This window comes from Rhinichthys klamathensis, unplaced genomic scaffold (assembly GCF_029890125.1).
Source record: "Rhinichthys klamathensis goyatoka isolate OS25496 unplaced genomic scaffold, OSU_Roscu_1.1 h1tg000501l_1, whole genome shotgun sequence".
NCBI classification, from domain to species: domain Eukaryota; kingdom Metazoa; phylum Chordata; class Actinopteri; order Cypriniformes; family Leuciscidae; genus Rhinichthys; species Rhinichthys klamathensis.
The window spans coordinates 329,217-347,208 of record NW_026606982.1 but is presented as its reverse complement, the minus strand read 5'-3'; the positions used below and the strand labels follow the sequence as shown (position 1 = coordinate 347,208).

At 37.8% G+C, this 17,992-nt stretch overlaps 3 protein-coding genes across 8 annotated transcripts in view; 2 read left to right on the top strand and 1 right to left on the bottom strand.

Annotated features, from left to right (window-relative positions):
* The window catches only part of taf1 (TAF1 RNA polymerase II, TATA box binding protein (TBP)-associated factor), a 29,169-nt gene extending 19,164 nt beyond the window's left edge, over positions 1–10,005 (top strand). For 2 of the 5 annotated variants that reach the window (XM_056237789.1, XM_056237788.1), the window contains exons 26-41: positions 105–270; positions 401–612; positions 1,158–1,266; positions 1,413–1,511; positions 1,592–1,769; positions 1,864–1,931; positions 2,010–2,132; positions 3,469–3,561; positions 3,665–3,749; positions 3,858–3,925; positions 4,015–4,131; positions 4,621–4,725; positions 5,268–5,366; positions 5,869–6,082; positions 6,194–6,344; positions 9,563–10,005. In XM_056237789.1, coding sequence (XP_056093764.1) covers positions 105–270; positions 401–612; positions 1,158–1,266; positions 1,413–1,511; positions 1,592–1,769; positions 1,864–1,931; positions 2,010–2,132; positions 3,469–3,561; positions 3,665–3,749; positions 3,858–3,925; positions 4,015–4,131; positions 4,621–4,725; positions 5,268–5,366; positions 5,869–6,082; positions 6,194–6,344; positions 9,563–9,800 — 2,125 coding nt within the window. In that variant the 3' untranslated portion in view covers positions 9,801–10,005. The remainder of the gene's footprint in view (positions 1–104; positions 271–400; positions 613–1,157; positions 1,267–1,412; positions 1,512–1,591; positions 1,770–1,863; positions 1,932–2,009; positions 2,133–3,468; positions 3,562–3,664; positions 3,750–3,857; positions 3,926–4,014; positions 4,132–4,620; positions 4,726–5,267; positions 5,367–5,868; positions 6,083–6,193; positions 6,345–9,562) is intronic. The other 3 variants (XM_056237793.1, XM_056237792.1, XM_056237790.1) reach the window with 2 other exon arrangements.
* An 818-nt stretch (positions 10,006–10,823) lies between these two features.
* Positions 10,824–13,316, top strand: zgc:158432 (uncharacterized protein LOC555281 homolog). Its single transcript, XM_056237809.1, has 8 exons — positions 10,824–10,952; positions 11,072–11,174; positions 11,252–11,416; positions 11,629–11,680; positions 11,909–11,985; positions 12,336–12,389; positions 12,572–12,713; positions 12,931–13,316. Exons 1-8 carry the CDS (start codon positions 10,883–10,885, stop codon positions 13,030–13,032), a joined length of 765 nt encoding a protein of 254 aa, XP_056093784.1. The 5' UTR covers positions 10,824–10,882; the 3' UTR covers positions 13,033–13,316.
* Positions 13,317–14,747: 1,431 nt separating this feature from the next.
* On the bottom strand, positions 14,748–17,645 carry igbp1 (immunoglobulin (CD79A) binding protein 1). Of its 2 annotated transcripts, none has more exons than XM_056237821.1 (6): positions 17,374–17,645; positions 16,537–16,851; positions 15,900–16,095; positions 15,655–15,731; positions 15,462–15,571; positions 14,748–15,200 (listed from the first exon to the last, which is right to left on the bottom strand). In XM_056237821.1, the coding sequence occupies exons 1-6, from the start codon at positions 17,586–17,588 to the stop codon at positions 15,052–15,054; spliced, it is 1,062 nt and encodes a 353-aa protein (XP_056093796.1). In that variant the 5' UTR covers positions 17,589–17,645; the 3' UTR covers positions 14,748–15,051. The 2 variants fall into 2 exon arrangements, with proteins under 2 accessions (XP_056093796.1, XP_056093797.1); XM_056237822.1 differs by having other exon boundaries at positions 14,748–15,197.
* Between the last annotated feature and the right edge of the window lie 347 nt (positions 17,646–17,992).

The following is a 17,992-nucleotide window of genomic DNA, read 5'->3' as shown; positions in this document are numbered from 1 at the left end:
CACACTTTTATTTAAAACGTTAAAAAGAATTATTAACAAATGTAAAAAAAAATATTTTTATCATTTAATAAAAATGCCTGTGTGTGTTCCTCATGTGTCTGCAGTCGCAAGTTTGCATTGTTCGATGAACAGCACAGGGAGGAGATGAGAAAGGAACGGCGACGAATTCAGGAGCAGCTGCGGCGCCTTAAACGAAACCAGGAGAAAGACAAATTTAAAGGTCCACCTGAGAAAAAGGCCAAAAAGGCCAAAGAACGACCAGACCTGAAGGTACAAAATTAGAAATAAACTCCTACTCGCCACTGATGTGCACTGATCAATCCTTCTGAAAGTGTTTTGCTGTGAATGAAATGAGCACATGTTTGTCTGCACAGACTGATGTTTTTGGTTTTGTCTACAGCTGAAATGTGGTGCTTGTGGGGCAATTGGACACATGAGAACCAATAAGTTTTGCCCATTGTACTACCAAACCAATGCCCCACCTTCTAATCCAGTGGCCATGACAGAGGAGCAGGAAGAGGAGCTTGAGAAGACTGTCATCCACAATGACAATGAAGAACTTATTAAAGTAGAAGGAACCAAGATTGTTCTTGGAAAGCAGCTCATTGAGAGGTAATGCAGACATGGTACTTGTTGCATAACATGTATGGGAACTTTTCTTGTTTTAAATCAACGACAAACCTTTTCAAGAGGTTAAAATTGATAAAGTATAAGAGAAAGTGTAAATCATTTAATTGCTTGCCATTTAAATTCCATATTAAGTTTCTAGATACCACCTTTTACCTTCACTTCACTAAAACCATTGAAAATTATTTTTGTTAATTGAAATAAAGCTGAAATAAAATATAAATTAGATGACAAGCACAAACTTAGTGGAAATTATAAACTAAACATTAACTAAAACATTAATTACTGGAATAGTATGTAAATAACAGTAGTGTGACATGAATTTTAAAATGTTCTGTCTAGTCTAGTAATTAATATGCTGTATGCATAATCACATTAAAAATATTTAGCAAATACTGTTCAAAATAGTTTTAGATAATGTATTTCTGGCCAGTCAACTTCCCAAAAGTATTGTCAGCTACTTACATCATTTGTATCCTCAGCTGTGTTAGTATTTGTATTGTTATGATACATGATTAATATGTTTATAGTGCTGATGAAGTGCGGAGGAAATCTCTGGTTCTGAAGTTCCCTAAGCAGCAGCTTCCTCCTAAAAAGAAGAGACGTGTGGGGACAACAGTACACTGTGACTACCTCAATGTAAGAGTATGTTTTAAGTTTATTTAAGTTTGTTTGTGCAGTAGTTGTTTACAGATTCCTGTAGACACTGAATGAGTAATCAGCACATAGCAGCATCTCAGTGTGCCATCATCTTTCGTTATACTATCTCTCTGTCTTTCTCTCAGCGTCCTCATAAGTCCATCCATCGCAGAAGGACAGACCCCATGGTCACACTCTCTTCAGTCCTGGAGAGCATCATTAATGACATAAGGGACTTTCCTAATGTAAGTCGCATTCACCTATGTTATATACTAGACAAACACATTCTCTGACACACAGATTGAATATTTTGTTTGTCTCTCAGACGTACCCCTTTCACACTCCTGTGAATGGCAAAGTAGTTAAGGATTATTACAAGATCATCACACGACCGATGGACCTGCAGACGTTACGTGAAAATGTTCGCAAGCGCATGTACCCTTCACGAGAAGAGTTCAGAGAGAGCGTCGAACTCATCTACAAAAATAGCGCTACGTACAATGGTACTTTCACATGCTCATATAGGAACTTAAGGTATTTACTCAGACTACACGTACACATGATCTATTTCTATGTATTAATATATGTATTTTTCAGGTGCAAAGCATCCTTTAACCCTTGTTGGTCAAGCGATGCTGAGTCTGTGTGATGAGAAACTGAAAGAGGTAGATTTAAATATTTCACTAGGACTCAAAAACACTTGCAGATAGATTGAGGAGTAATTATTGTGGCTCTCTTTGCAGAAAGAGGAGCGTTTGGTTCGTTTGGAAAAAGCCATTAATCCTCTTCTGGACGATGATGATCAGGTCGCTTTCTCCTTCATCCTCGACAACATTGTCACACAGAAGATGATGGCTGTTCCTGATGTGAGCGATCACTTACTGTTCTACCCTAATATGTTTTATATTTATACTTGTATTTAAGGACTCTACATGTATTGTAATAATTCTTATTTAATACCTGTCCAATGTTAGTAACTGCAAGTCAAGTTCCTCTTAAAGGCAATATTAACCTATTTGGATGTTATTCAACGTAGGAAAATCGGTAACACTTTACTTGAAGGGGTGTACATAAGACTGACATGACACCTTCATAAACATGACATGACATATGTCATGAATATGAAGTAGGGTTTATGCATGTTTATGACAACTGTCATTAAGTGTCTTTCGCTTAATAATGACATTTTGAATGCAAATATGACATTGTTTAAGATGTCTTTGTTATGACATCTTGACATAAACCATAACATCATAACCTGTCAGTGTCTTTATCATGACAACTTGACATTAAATTAAGTTAAACTGTCATGTGGTTGGTTTTGACATTGGCTGTCATCAGTCCATTATAACTGTGTCATGAATATTTTTCGTGACCTCAACTACAGTGGTACAAATTGAATTTGTCATTAAACAGTTATAATGGCTTCATGACAGCCAATGTCAAAACCACCTGACAGTTTAATGTAATGTTAACCAATAAAGCTAAGTGGTTTCTTAAGTTTGATAATTAATCTGCTATGTCATGTTTATGACAGGTTGTGTTGTCTTAGTAATGTCAAGTTGTCATGACAAAGACACTGACAGGTTATGATGTATTGGTTTATGTCAAGGTGTCATAACAAAGACATCTCAAACAATGTCATATTTGCATTAAAAATGTCACAATTGAGTGAATGACACTTAATGACACTTGTCACAAACATGCATAAAACTTCCTTCATATTCATAACATGTGTCATGTCATGATTATGAAGGTGTCATGTCAGTCTTATGCACACCACTTCAAGTAAAGTGTTACCGGAAAGTCCAATAAAGAAATATAAAGAAAAATAAGTGCACAGATAATAAACCCACAAGTTAAAATTAAGCAATTTTATTACTCCCAATTACCAAAACCAATAAACAAAACTGAAGCAGTAAAATAAAATACCTGAAAATAAAATAAAATAAAATCTTAAATGTCTATAGTGTCAGCCAGTGCATTATGGGACTCCATACCTTATCAAAGAGCCAATGAGTGAGAATCAATTTTTTTTTTAGCTTAGAGTAAACCCCTCTTAAATCCACACATCAAAGTTAGGCTCAGCAGCTTTAACACTGAAACAGTCGTATTTGATGGTTCCATATAGGATGTTCAGTTAGCAAAAATTAAGTGAATTGCTCTTTCTTAATTAGTTAATATCTCTTTTTCTCTCTGTAGTCCTGGCCCTTCCATCATCCTGTTAACAAGAAATTTGTTCCTGATTATTATAAAGTCATCATCAACCCCATGGATCTGGAAAGTCTCCGTAAGGTCAGGACGATCAGTGTGTGTGGACACAATAAATTTCAGTAGACACAATTATTTCCGAATCTCTGACCTGTGTGTGTGTGTGTGTGTGTGTGTCTGTGTGTAGAACATCTCCAAACACAAGTATCAGAACCGGGAGGTGTTTCTTTCTGATGTTGGTCTCATTCACACCAACAGTGTTAAGTACAATGGTGAGAAACAAATGAATATTTTTAGTCATGAAAATGCTGTTTCATCTTGAATAAAATCATGATTTCACATTTGTATGCATTCTTTTATTTAATTGTTTTACTTCTCAGGTCCTGATAGTCCTTATACCAAAACAGCTCTGGAAATTGTGAATGTCTGCAAGCAGACTTTAGCAGAGGTACTTCTGTGTGAGAATGAAGGAGTTATTTGCTGTTTCGTGTGCTCTGTTTGACTTTGTGTTTGAGATGTTTAATGTGTATCTGTTAGTATGACGAACACCTGACCCAACTGGAGAAGGACATCTCTACTGCTAAAGAAGCTGCTCTGGACGCTGCAGACCTTGAGAGCTTAGACCCGTTGACTCCTGGACCGTACACACCGCAGGTACATGCACACATCACACTGAGGGAAAGATCTCGGGTGTCTCAAGTGCTCTGTGTGCAAGTGTATTTGATAGCAGGTGAAATGAAGCATGTCATCATAAGAGACTGCCCGAAACAGAACAGAAGGCTTGTATTCTCTCTCTCTCTCCTTCTCTCTCTCTCTCTCTCTCTCTCTCTCTCTCTCTCTCTCTCGTTCGTTCATAGTCTGAACATTCTGTACTGCACAGCTGTTTGATTCACATTTCCTCACTGTTCTTGTCTTTTCCTCCTCCCTTACTTGTTTGTCTTTCTGTGTCTGGGGCTTTTTCTTTTTATATTTTCTTTTCTTTTTTATATTAAAATTTTTCTTTCTTTCTTTCTTTCTTTTTTTCTTTCTTCCTTTTTTTTCTTTCTTTCTTTCTTTCTTTCTTTCTTTCTTTCTTTCTTTCTTTCTTTCTTTCTTTCTTTCTTTCTTTCTTTCTTTCTTTCTTTCTTTCTTTCTTTCTTTCAGCCTGATGTATGTGAGAACAGTGTGTCTGTGAGTTTGCAGGGAGATTCTAGTCTGTTAGCCGAGGCTACGCTAATCCCTCCCACCCCTGAGAAAAGAGGGGGGCAGGTATTCCTCTCTCCCTCTCTGCATCCATCCATTCCTCTGTCCATCCATCTCTTCATCCATTTTATTGGCTAGCTTGCTTTACCCTTTGGATATGTCCTTCCACCCCCTCATCCATCCATTTTGTGGTCACCCACCCCTTTACTGTGATGGTTTCTGTTTGCTGCTTGATTTGCTTTCTCATCTATCTTTAATTAAGTATGTTTAGGATGGATTTTAGAACTAGTCGTTAGTGAGCTAAAACCCTTTTATATATTTATATAAATGAGACTCTTACCAGCCAAGAACAATGAATGTAGCTGAAATCCTGCTTAGTGGTAAATCTGTAGCATTTTCTCCAGAGTATCAGCCATTAACTGCTTTAGTTTTAAAACTGCTCTAAGGTTTTAATGTACAAAAAATGTAAAGCCTAAAAAAAATACTTGATTCTATCGATCTATCTCTCCATCTGTCCATCCTCTGCTGCATGCATTTTCTGATTGGTCCTCTCCTTCTGTGTGCCTCTACACTGTCCTTAAATACATTGTTGTGTGTACGTTCCTTAGGGTCGTCACAGCAGAGGCAGAATGGGTGAGGAGGAGTCTGATGTGGACATAGAAGGATTTGAGGAAGATGATGATGGCAAACCTAAAACACCTGCTCCGGTAATAAACTTGCGACAGGGGATTCTCAGTCCCTTTTTTATCCCTTACTGTTTGATTTAATTAAATAATTATTGTGAACAAAATAAAAATATGCATTAAAATATGCACGTTATAGTAACAGTTGTCAATAAGGTCTTGTTTGTTAACATTAGTTAATGCATGAACTTAACTGTGAGCAATATATTTTTACAGCATTTATTAGCCTTTGTTAATGTTAGTTAATAAAAAAAAAATAATGTTGGTTCACAGTCCATTAATGTTGACAGATACAACTTTGGGTCTTAATGTTCTAGTAAATGTTGAGATTAACATTTAATTAAGATTAATAAGTGCTGTAGATGTATTGTTCATTGTTAGTTCATGTTAACTAATGTAATTAACTAATGTTAACAAATGAAACCTAATTGTAAAGTGTTGCTTAACTTAACTTAAATCAAATTAAATGCAATGGTTTAACTGAATTTTTCAGTGTCAGAGACTTGGATGTTGTTTGTACTTTCAGGCTGAAGAGGGAGATATGGATGATGAGGATGATGAGGATGATGAAGATGATCTCCTCATGCGGCCACAGAGGCGTATGCATGGAGATGAAGAGGAATATGAGGATGATGAAGGCTCCAGGCGGCCAGCACAGGCCAGTGTACTTTACCAGGATCTGTTGATGTCAGATGCAGAAGACGATGCCAGTGAGGAGGAAGGCGATAATCCATTCTCCTGTAAGTGTCTGCGTCTGCGTCTGCGTCTGTGTCTGTGTCTGTGTCTGTGTCTGTGTCTGTGTGTGAATTTTTCTGTATGTAACATTGATTCTCTCTGCTCTTAATTTGAAGCTATCCAACTGTCAGAGAGTGGCAGTGACAGTGATGCTGAACTGGGGCATCAGGAGAGCACTCGGATTGGAATAGAGCAGGACGAGAGTATGATGTCTTATGATGGGGAGGGGCATGATGGAGTAACGCACATGGAGGACAGCAACGTCAGGTCAGAATACATGCACACAAACATATTCTTGTTTGAGTAAACCTGATGTTTTTCCATGTAAAATCATGATTTTGTATCAGTAGCATACATATGTCACTGTTCTTCTATAGCTGCAGCACAGTAACCAAGTTAATACTAATAATGTGTGTCTTGTACTTCAGTCGGTGTTGTTATTTAGTTATTTATATATTTATTTATTATAAATATCATTTTTGAATCTTATATTGTCTCTTAGGAAGTTTAAAATGTGCTTCCTAATTCCTAGTCCTGTCATTCTTACCCATAGTCACCAAAGGCTAATTTATGTTAGTCACAGGGTTTCAGCGGGGCATTAAAAGGCATTACATTTGAATCCTACAGGCATTAAAAATTTAGATATAGTTTTGAAGAAAATGTTATACTATCAATTTATTTGAATATAGCCTTCATAATTACTATTTTTTATTTGCTGTCGCAAAATATGTACGTTAGTGTGATAAACATGCGGAACCGGTTTGGTAATTGCTTCTGGCCAGAGCAAAATTGCCGTGATGCGGAGGTGACGCAGGCGTTTTGTACAGCGGTGGACAGGAATAAAACTAGACCAGAAAAATGGGAAAGTGCAAATTCCATTAGAAGTGGATATTTAACGCAATTAACGCAGCATCCGTTAATTTTTGTCATCCTTTGGCAAGCTTTACATTATGATCCTGCTCTTATTCATGCAAATACTTTGAACCTGAACTTGGCTTGAACAAACAGTAACACACAATTATGCCAAAATGTCCGTTTTGTCGAGTATCCTCATAACATAAGAGCAAACTTGAGTTAAATAAAGTCTTAAATGAACCTGAAGAGTTGTGAGAGAATGAGATGCGTGTGAGATCCGAGTCTCTGTCAGCAGCGGCTGGTTTTAAAGGGACAGCAGCCAATAAAGCTTTCTGTCAGTAAAGTTAATAAAAAAACAAAGGGAAAAGAGAAAATTACTCACTGCTCTTGACTAAATAACTTTTGTAGCTTTAATAAGGAGGATTAGTCTATATTTAATCTATAAGTTATGCCATGCAGACTGTTTGATAACTTTATTCAATTTCTGTATATTGTTCTGTATATTGTATCATTTTTATCCAGAATAGGTCCCCTTTAAAAACTCATTCAAATTATAAGCTTTCGTGACGCAATAGAGATGATAGTCCAAAATCTCTACCAGTTGACAAATTTCTACCGGTTTATCATCATGTCTACCAGTATATAATCACCCACCCCTATTTCAACAAAAGTTCTCTTTCTATCTTCATTACACTGTGCCTCATATAAAACAATCTGCTGTCTAAGGCTCCGAACAAACATATAATCATTCCACGTGATCTGAGACTATTAAAGTGGAAACTGACTATTAACCACTGACTATTAAAATCATTAAACAATGGAATCAACTCCCCAACAGTTTAAAGATGTCTATAGATCTGAACCATTTTTCTCAACACTTAAAGAAATATATCCTTGAGAACCAGCTGTGTCAGCATCAGCACATTTAATGTATATATTATGGGTAGAGATTGTCTTTTGACTATGTTCTCTCATTTTGAACATCTGTTTGTTTTTATATGATTTTCGTTGACTAATATTATGTGTAGCCTATTTGTCATTATTTTTACTATTGATAGTGGTTTTGTAATGTAATGTTTTAAAAATTGTGTGCACCTGCCCGGGGACTGCGGATGAAAATTAGCTTCGGCTAACTCTGGCACAAAACATCTTTTCGCAAGATTAATGTATTTTGTGCATTGTCCCTGATAAATAAATAATAATAAAAAAATAAAAATAAAAAAACCATCTATTTTTGCCTGACGTTAGGATCCTTCTGAAGTCTGCACAGATACACAAATTAGCTGTTTAAAATTACAAATTACAGATATGATTCATTTCTGATTTGAATTTTCCCAATTTTAGTCTACCCTTATCTACCTTTTCAACCTATTAATATCATACAAAGTTAATCAATCTGAAACAGAAGATAGCATCTCTACAGTATAACTTTTATAAAAACACACCGAAAGACAGCAGCAACCTGTGTCTGTCATTAACACACTTTGCATTGTTTGAGAGTTGTCTGCGGGATCAGCCCACTTAACCTGCAACATCTACAGGATTTTCTTAGGATTTTAAAGCTCCTTTCCGTAACTTTTTGGGTTAAAAATTATCCAAAATTAATTTGAGCAAGTAGCTCGATTCAAAACGGTAGCTTGTAATAATGTTTTTAACTCCAGTGGTACTGGTGTATTTCCACAGGAGATTCGAGCATGTCTTTGCGTCATTACGTCACATCTGTACACATAAAGAAGGAGTCTCGGCTAGTATAAGCTATATTGCGTGAGGATGTTGGAGGTGGAGATTTATAGCCTTTTCTCACAGCACTTGATATAATTAAACTTATTAATTTAATGGCGGATCCAGAAAGGTTCAAACGACAATCACCAGTGACAACTGGAGATTCACCCATTGTAAAATCCAAAAGACTTTGGACTGAGAGTTTGGAAAAAGAGACTGCAACGGGATACAATGATAAATATCTGAAGGGCTTTAAATGTAGTCACGCAATCCAGATGTTGTTAACATTAACAGTTTGACAACAAAGTATAATTTGCACGGTTTGACGTGATCTGATAAGCAATCGTTAGATTTAATCAGCGCGATTTACTGCAATGGTGTTTTCCCTTTGTTGGTCAGAACAAAAGTGGATGTTACTTGTTCAGATGACATTTTCCGGTGAAAATTCTAATGTTGGTCATACTTCCAAAAAGTAGAATCTGTGATTCTGAATGCCAGAATCCACACCGGCGCGGTGACTGACAGCCGCAGATTCTCCTCAAAACATTGGATTCATCCGCGCTGTGCCGTGCCGAGGCACAACTCACGTAAAGTTGATAATTCCGCGAATGACTGCAACTGCAGATTTCGAACAGAGATGGCAACAAAGAGGAAAAACTGCGGACTGCAGCTTTAAGAATCAATATGGATTTTTTGGACAGATATCAGTATCAGTTTTTGCCCATTCCTGGTTATAATGGCTGTTTTAGAGATCAGATATTGCCATTGCTAACAAGGTGATGTGGCACTTTTATTTGAAAGGAATCACCTTCTTTTCCTACAGTCACCATATTGAGTTTTGTTTTCTCGTATTTTTTCTCATAAATTTCTGAATACACTCTTTCACTTACACTTCTTGTGTGTTATAGTTATGGCAGCTACTATGACGGAGACAGTCAGATGCAAAGGCAGGTGTCCAGCCCCAGGACAGGAGAACAGGACGTAGAGGAGATGTACGGGATAAGTGAAGAGGAAGAAGACGAGGAGGAGGATGAGCGGAGGCGAGGGCCTAGTGTTCTCACACAGGCACAGCTCAGTGATGAGGAGGAAGACAGTGAAGAATTCAGATCTGTTGGAGGAGACAGTGACATGGATTCTGACAACTAACACATGCTTCTTCCTCTTCTGTCATATGTGCTGTGTAACTGTCCTGGTGGTGATGATGGTTTTGCACATAACTGTATATTTCGTACTATTCTAATGGTTGTGTTTACATGTTATTTTTATATGGCTTATTGAGCTTGTTTAAGTGGATCAGACAATGTTTGTGATGAAGAATGTGAGAAATAAATTTTTATGTATCTGAAATGTACACATTCTGAGTTTTGTCCATCCTAAACCTCAATTCACTCTGCCAAACTACACTTTTAACTACGATCCATCATTCCAAAATTAATTTTAAAACACTGAACTCAGACTTGGGCTGTTCATACGGACAGTTGACATTTACATTTTTTTATTATTTGGATATAAAAAGCTCCCCTAAAAAATTCCTCCTATTTGGATTACTTAACTGGATATATCATTATCCCTCCTCCACCAAACTTTACAGTTGGCACAATGCGGTCAGGCACGTAACATTGCTTGCTGACATGCTTGTTATAGTTGTTCACGAGTCCCTTGTTTGTCCTGAGCAGTTAAACAGCACGGCTCTTCAGAAAAATCTTCCAGGTTCCTCACATTCTTTGGTTTTCTTGCCTCCTCTGCATATTTGAACCCTTTTCAACAGTGACTGTATGATTTTGAGGACAATTGAGGGACTCATAGACAACTGTTAGTTCAAGGTGAAAACATTCACTGATGCTCAAGATGGCAACACAATGCATTTGTTATTGTTTTTTAAGATCTTTTTTTTCCCCATTTAGCACTGCCCTTTAGAAGCTACATGAGATATTTACGTTTCCCCGAAGACAAAATAAATGCAATTTACCCTGATTATGCTCTATAAAAAGTAGTAAAAAATAAATAAAAATAAAAAATAGTTACACCAAAGGACCAAAGTTCACGTCCACACCTGCAAATATCTGCAAGAATTTCATATCCAATATGTGTAGCTATGTGAGTGTTTGCGCATACTCCAGCTCTCACTGTGTTGGGTGTGTGTAAATAAATAAATAACCGAGTCAAGTGCAAAGAGCCTATTATGCAAGTGGCACTGGTGGAATTCAGATGTGTGTGGGAACTAAAAGATGAAGGTCTTACTGTGCGTGTGTTTCATCTTATTTTTTACTGAAGAGGCAACTGGACAGACGCAAGACCGTAAGTGTGTTCAAAAGAAGGCTCAAATATGTTAAAATGGTTGTGTTGTATCTGTTTTAAATATAATCATGATATATTAGTTGTAAGCTAATACTATAGTTTCTGTATGTGTTCTTCAGCTGTCTGTCTGAATATTGGTGACTTCGATCCATGTTTGAACAATGAGCTGTGTGATCCGACAAGTAGCAGATGTAGCTGTTTCGAGGGACAGCCATTCTGTCGGTAATCTACCTTTAGTACTCTACACTAGTTTAAACTTTAGCTTGTTTTGAGATTCACCCCTTCTGTTTTCTGTGTAGGTGCAACAGTAAAGAAGGTGAGTTTTACATTGATGAAAACTGTTCTCAGAGATGGACAGTAGTGACCTTTGCCCTGGTGGCATCTCTGCCTGGCCTCACACTTGCTGTGTTGGTGGGGGTGATTGTTTATATGGTGATGCTGCAATCAAAGAAGAGCCACACAGGGTGAGAATGAAAAACACAACTCTAGCTTTAATTTTGATTTTGAAAAGCATATGGTACATTTTTGTCTCTTACATATAGTCTGACTTTATGAGGGTTATTAATTAAAAAATATGACTTACAGCCCATGATGCTCTAAAGTAATTATTGTGTGTTATGCCTAACAAGTAATTCATTCTCTCATTTTGTGCATGTGTGTGTGTGTGTGTGCCCAGTGAAGAAATGAAGACACCCTTCCCTGGAATGAATTTAGCTTCTGATATGAATGTGAGTCAGCTTAATGTGTCTTGTGGTTAAAAATAGTTAATGATTAATATCAGTAGCACTAGGCAGCCATAATCCTAATCAGAAATGTGAAACCATCTGGAAATACCTTTGAAAGTCATAAAATCAGCACAACAAATCATAAACAGAGCATAAGACAGATATATCAACTTCCTGAATGGTCTGCCAACTATTAAAAATGCATATTTACCTTTTTTTCTGCTTTCAAAGGGTCAACCTCCCCCTAACATGAGACCTGTACAACAAAATCCCATTCCCATGACAGCCATGTCCAACCCGCCCTATAGGTGAATTTGATCTCTTCTGATGATTATTATTATTTCAAGGCAAGACACTAAACCATTGTTTTTGCACTGTTAATGCATTTTTCTTCCATAACAATCATTTTCAGTGAAAAGACAACGGATGCTTGGTGCCCTGTGCTAGAGGAATGAAACGATGCAATTCAAAGCATTTTTAAGTGTCGTTGTTCTCCATTGATACAACACTAACCTTTAGATAATCTGGCACATTTATCATATAATTAGAATCAAAAAACAGTGCCGCATGTAAACAGTAAATGCTTATGAGACTGAAGAATTAAATCATTTGTTGGTTCATGAAAAAATTGACACTTCGATTTACATTGCCTCCACAGCATGTACAATGGTATGCGTGATCCTCCAATGGGAGGTCCTGTACAGCCCTACAGGTAATTCTACATAAATTGATAATAATAGCTCATACAGTTTCACAACAGACTCTCTGCCAAAATATACTGTGTGTCTGTGTATATATAAGGACCAAAAGTGAAAAACCTGGTGTTCCATGTTTTGTATTTCATGTCCTTGTGTTTAATTTAGTGATTTTTGTGTTGTGTATTTGTGATTGTAGCAATGGAGCAGGGCGGGGTCAGATTGTTAGGAACCCTTATGCAAGAGATTCACCCAGCCGAAATCCCTATGAAGACCACAGCCCTTCTGCAGAGCACAACCATTACAGGCCACACGCCCCTTCACACACACATGAAGACCTGGTATGGTTCACAAATGTACCAAACATTTCAAATTCAGGAATAGATTGGTAAATGTTTATAATCCTCTGTTTTTTTTTCATGGCACCAGAGAGCATATTATGGTGCACTATACAGCACATGAGCAATTTAGAAGCTGTGTTCTGATAAGACTCACTGTGGATGATCAAAGGTCTTCTCTTCAAATAAATAATTCTCCTGCTCTTTATTGCTCCGACAGACACAGAATCGGCCCTATTCTCCTGCTCCACTCTACAGTTCCTCTGAGCATGGAAACCTCCGCAATGGATTTCCACGACCCCAATTAAACCTACAATTATAGAACTATTTTTTATTTACATCTAATCATTATTGGATCTGATCAATTTTGTCATTATTTGTCGAGTTCAATTGTAATTTGTGGCTCTTTTTATATTAATCATTTAATCATTTAGCAGAAGCTTTTATCCAAAGTGACTAACAAATGAGGAATACAACTAACGATTTATCTCAAGTTTCAAACATCATCCAGAATAGAACATGCTGGAACAGGTTAAGAAACAGTGAAAGCACAGCAGTGTATTTATTGTCTAATGAAATAAAAATTAAAAAAAGCTTACAAGTGTTGCCAACGTGTGCTCTATACTCTTAGTATAATATGAATAGTTTTATGTTTACATGTCCTGTAATATAGGTTTTAGATATTCAGCGGGGTGCAAAAGTCTAAAATTACTTTGGAAAAAGAAAACCCTTGACTTTCAATTAAACCTGCAAATAAAGTTTTAGGATTTCGAACATGAAAAAAAAAAAAAAGTAAATTATACTATGTGGCACACAGGATACTGAACGGGAAGAAGAGCATGAAGAATTTACCGACTGCAATTCACAAAAAATTCTAGCTATCAGACTCCTGAGGTGAGCCTCATGTGACCTGGACTTTATTGCAGTAACAGTATTTACTTGTAATGTGGAATAACTGTATTTATATGCCATCACTTAAGTGCAAAAAATTGGATTTAGATGCTGCCAATTACCATGCGCAATATCATTATTTATATGCTGCGGTCAAACTCTTCAGTGCTGTATTTTAATGCACGTTGTAGCATTTTTTATTATATTTTTATGAGCCAGTGGAACGGGATTTCGTTCCAGTTAAATGACAATAAAAAGCTATCTAAATCACACCCGCAGACGTTCACCACCCAAACTTTTTTTTAAGATGTTTAGCTTCAAAACATTCATCGCAACATGTTTATGGTTAATTGGCAATTCTGCATCCTGTTTGCTACCTCATTTAAAATTGGGGAATTTAAGTGAAATTTAAAAAGCATTCTCAATGAATGGCACATACAGAAAAGTGGATATTTTTGGTTGTCCATATTGTAGCATGATTTCACAAAATGACATTATGGTTTTGCACATGTAGAGTCGATTGGTGCTGTCATCAAAACCAGAGGACATACCAAATACTCAAAAATTCATGTTAATTTTTCAATTCAATGCATTTCTCAAATTGTTATGCTGATACTAAACATGTACTGAAATGTTTTGTATTAAACTACAAAACATATGCATCATTTGTAGACATCACAGATATATAATGTGACAGAAATGAGATAAGACTGTTTACAGGTGATTTTTCTTTATGTTTACTCAAGAACAGGAGGTTGACCTTACAAAGATTTTTCCTAAAGAAAAGCAAAATTGCCTGATAAAGCAATAAATAAATGTCAGAATAAAACAAATTTGTTCCAATGTCCCACAGTTTCTTCAGCAATTCTGATCCACATTAAACAGTGTCACAGATCCATGCAAGTGCTGATACTGGTTCTAATTGCTCTTGCTGAACCGTCTCCGCTGAAGTAGCTCATCTGAACCAGACAACGAGGCCTAGCAATATCTGCTAATGGTTAAAGAACATGCAGTCTTAACCGGCTCCAAATCAAACAGCACATAAGGTTATGTGGGTGAAGACATCTTTCTGAGTCGACTGATTTTGACTTTAAAAGCTAACAGTACAGGGAACACTTCTGTAGAAATCTTGCACTCAAAACAACATCCATGAAAAGGCAAACATTTAATCATGTGGGAAAGAGTGATGTGGAGCGATGCAAGGACGCCCAAACATCCATCTCTACAGATGCCCAGGGGCTTAAGGTCTCATTTAAGATTTATTTAAAGACATTTAAAAGAATGTCAACTATGCTAAATCTGTTTAGAAAAAAAGTAACCAAATTAGCTAACCACTACAGCGCCACTCTCTGTTGTGTCCATGTCACATTGGCAGCATTGGGATGTTTATTTGTGGGAACCGAAAGGATGCGTGTGTGTGTGTGCGTCTGCGTGCGTGTATGAGATTAGATCAGCCCATGTTCTTGCGGTTGCCATATCCTCTCCGGTGTGTGTCCTTCCAGTTGTCCCAGTCACGTGCCTTCTGCAGTGCCTCTTCATCATCGTTCTCTTCCTTCCTCTCTCTCTCAGCTCTCTCATCCTCCTCTGCATCGCCATCTGCTGTGGAGGAAAGACAGAGGTACTGAATTGAGTAAAAAGGCAAATCTCTCCTCAGTTTTAGTACGTTAAACTGAACACTAGGCCTGTCAGGGTTATGGATTATTGATCTAATTGCAATTATTTGAGATAAATGCAAATTTCATGATTTTGACAGGCCTACTGAACGCTTCTAATTGAAAGTAAATTAAAGACATTGATTCTATTTATATCTTTTAATAAAAGATTATGTCCTGCAAAAGCACTCAATGCGTGTGTAAGCACCTGCGCTGCGTGGTATGCCCTGGTCAGGTAAACATCCTTGCCGTCGGTGTTGGTCATACCAATCGTCCACTGTCATGGTGGGAAGGCTGGGATATCCCTCACCAAACACTCTGCAATACATTCAGAAAACACACACACACACACTAGTACTACAGCACTGAACTCCACAGGCACACTCCAAATGCACACGTACTTCGCCTGCATAGCATCCTTAGTCAGGATAAAAGGCTTCATGGGCGGTCTTTTGGGTGGGGATGGCTGGGGGTTGCTCTACAGAGACAAACAATTATTAGTAAGGCTGTCAATCAATTCAAATTTTAAATTGTGATTCATCTTATATGATTTTTTTGCAGTAAATCAGATGTAGATTTACGTAAACACATTATTCGCACAAAATAAAAGCACAGTTGTAATTCAGAGTACGTGGCAATGAAATACCTGCTTGAAAAGCTCCATGCGTTTCAGGATCTCGATCTCCTGGTTGATGGAGTCGATCTCCTCGAGGGCTAGTGTCACCCACCTGCGCACGTGCAGCAGGTAAAAATCTCTCACCACCTCTTCATCAGCTGAACCCGATTCAACTAGTCCCCTGATCTCACTCAGCTTGGCTTCTGTCTCCTTACGCTGATTAAACCTGCAAACAACTTAGTGTAAACACGCCACACATTTCCACAAAAATATTAAGCAGCACAACTAGTTTTCGACATTGATAATAATAAGAAATGTTTCTTGCGCAGCAAATCAGCGTATTGTAATGATTTCTGAAGGATCATGTGACACTGAAGACCGGAGCAATGTTTGCTGAAAATTCAGCTTTACCATCACAGGATTTAAAATTTAAAATTACATAATTAAAATAGAAGAATATTTCACAATATTACTGTTTTTTTTTATCAAATAAATGCAGCCTTGGTGAGCATAAGAGACATTTTAAATAATCTTACCGACCCCAAGCTTTTGAACAGTAGTGTATATAATAATAATAATAATAATAATAAAAATGTTATTGGTGTACTCTGGACATCGGATGATGGATAAATACATGCATGTTACCAAATATTCAATCCTAACCCACCTCTCGATTTTGGCTTGTCTTTGTGTTGCCATGGCGATAAGGTCTGGCTGTGACATTGGCATGGGGACTGATGGATTCATGCGCTCCTCAGTAGGAGTATCTGTTGTGTTCTCACTGGCTCTGGGCAGCTGAAAGCTACATATGTCATAGTCCTTGCACCTCTGGAGGAAGTCCCTGAAGTAGACGTGGGCCGCCTGCACATGCTCCAGCCGCTTGCTGGGGTTCACTTGTTTCATGGTGAGCGCTCCCAGCAGAGCCGGCAACAGCAGGTACTTCAGGTCGGTTGTGGAGATCTCCTCCAGGGCCTCATTATGACTACCCGAAAAATAAAAGTCAATTAATACAGCACTTCAGTAAGTTTTACATTGGCTGTTTCATAAGGACCACGTTATTTATCTGTGCATTAGTGCAATACACTAACATTAATTGCCTAGATTATATGGTTTAGGTCAAATAATAAAATAATTATAATAATGCTTGTAATATCTCATGTGTAACAAACCAAATAAGAAAATCAATGATGATATTACATCACCATGACGTCTTTTCAGAGTAAAACGGAGTACACAGCCGAGTAATACTGTAGGAATTGGGCAACAATACAACCAGTTTTGCAGATGAATGCCCTTTTCTGTTTACCACTGTACTGTAAAACTAAAAAGCACATTTAACGTTACTCTTTTAATTTGCAACGGATGACTAGACGAAAAAATAGTTCCCATCATAATCAGCGCGTCGCTCGCTTGTAGTGCTTTGACAGCAACATTGATTATAAAATAAGCATTTGAATTGATCGCTTCGTGTGCGAGAGTGCGTGTGTGTGTTGTTCTATCTAACCTGAACAGGTTCAGCTGATTGACCATCCTCGTCGCCTCCTCCAGTTGCACGATGGCGCGCTTCACTTTCACCTGCACCGCGGTGGAGCTGCTCGACTCATGCGTGGTGTCCACCTCATCATACAGCTTCCAACCCCGATCCAGTAAATCCGACAGCTTCGGAGCATCTGAACCACTGGGGTTTTGTGTACTGTTTGTGTCTTCAGCAGCCGCCATTTCTCAACGCGTTTTTAAGACCCAACTCGGCTTCCGTCTTTTCCTGTTCTTAGCGTTTGTATCCGGTCGGTTGGTTGATGTTGCAGTTCTGACGACTGACTGTGGATGTCAGCAGAGGTCAGTGCTTATTATAGACGAATCCGGTGAAACTACCGGAAGTAAGCGGGCGCCATTACTGAGCTGTTGCTGGGTAGCGTTGCGCCATTGCCTCCTATTGTTTTAGTTGCAACTTGCATCCACTGGAATAAACAGCCCGCGATTTACGACTGTCACTAACGTTACAACTTTTATAATGTCGAGTGGGAAAACATGTTCCGTTTTAAATTGTTTCAATGGCGGCAGTAAAGGGCGCATTGGGGCAGTAACGTTAGTAACATTACTGTTATGTCTGTTGTTAATGTTTG

Excerpts from the sequence above, each read along its gene's own strand:
- zgc:158432 (XM_056237809.1), top strand. The coding sequence starts at position 10,883 with ATGAAGGTCTTACTGTGCGTGTGTTTCATCTTATTTTTTACTGAAGAG. Across the intron at positions 10,953-11,071 it reads AACTGGACAGACGCAAGACC|CTGTCTGTCTGAATATTGGT; the intron begins GTAAGTGTGTTC and ends TGTGTTCTTCAG. Across the intron at positions 12,390-12,571 it reads GGTCCTGTACAGCCCTACAG|CAATGGAGCAGGGCGGGGTC; the intron begins GTAATTCTACAT and ends TTGTGATTGTAG.
- igbp1 (XM_056237821.1), bottom strand. The coding sequence starts at position 17,588 with ATGGCGGCTGCTGAAGACACAAACAGTACACAAAACCCCAGTGGTTCA. Across the intron at positions 16,852-17,373 it reads AATCAGCTGAACCTGTTCAG|TCATAATGAGGCCCTGGAGG; the intron begins GTTAGATAGAAC and ends TTTTTCGGGTAG. Across the intron at positions 15,201-15,461 it reads GGGCATACCACGCAGCGCAG|CAGATGGCGATGCAGAGGAG; the intron begins GTGCTTACACAC and ends TTTCCTCCACAG.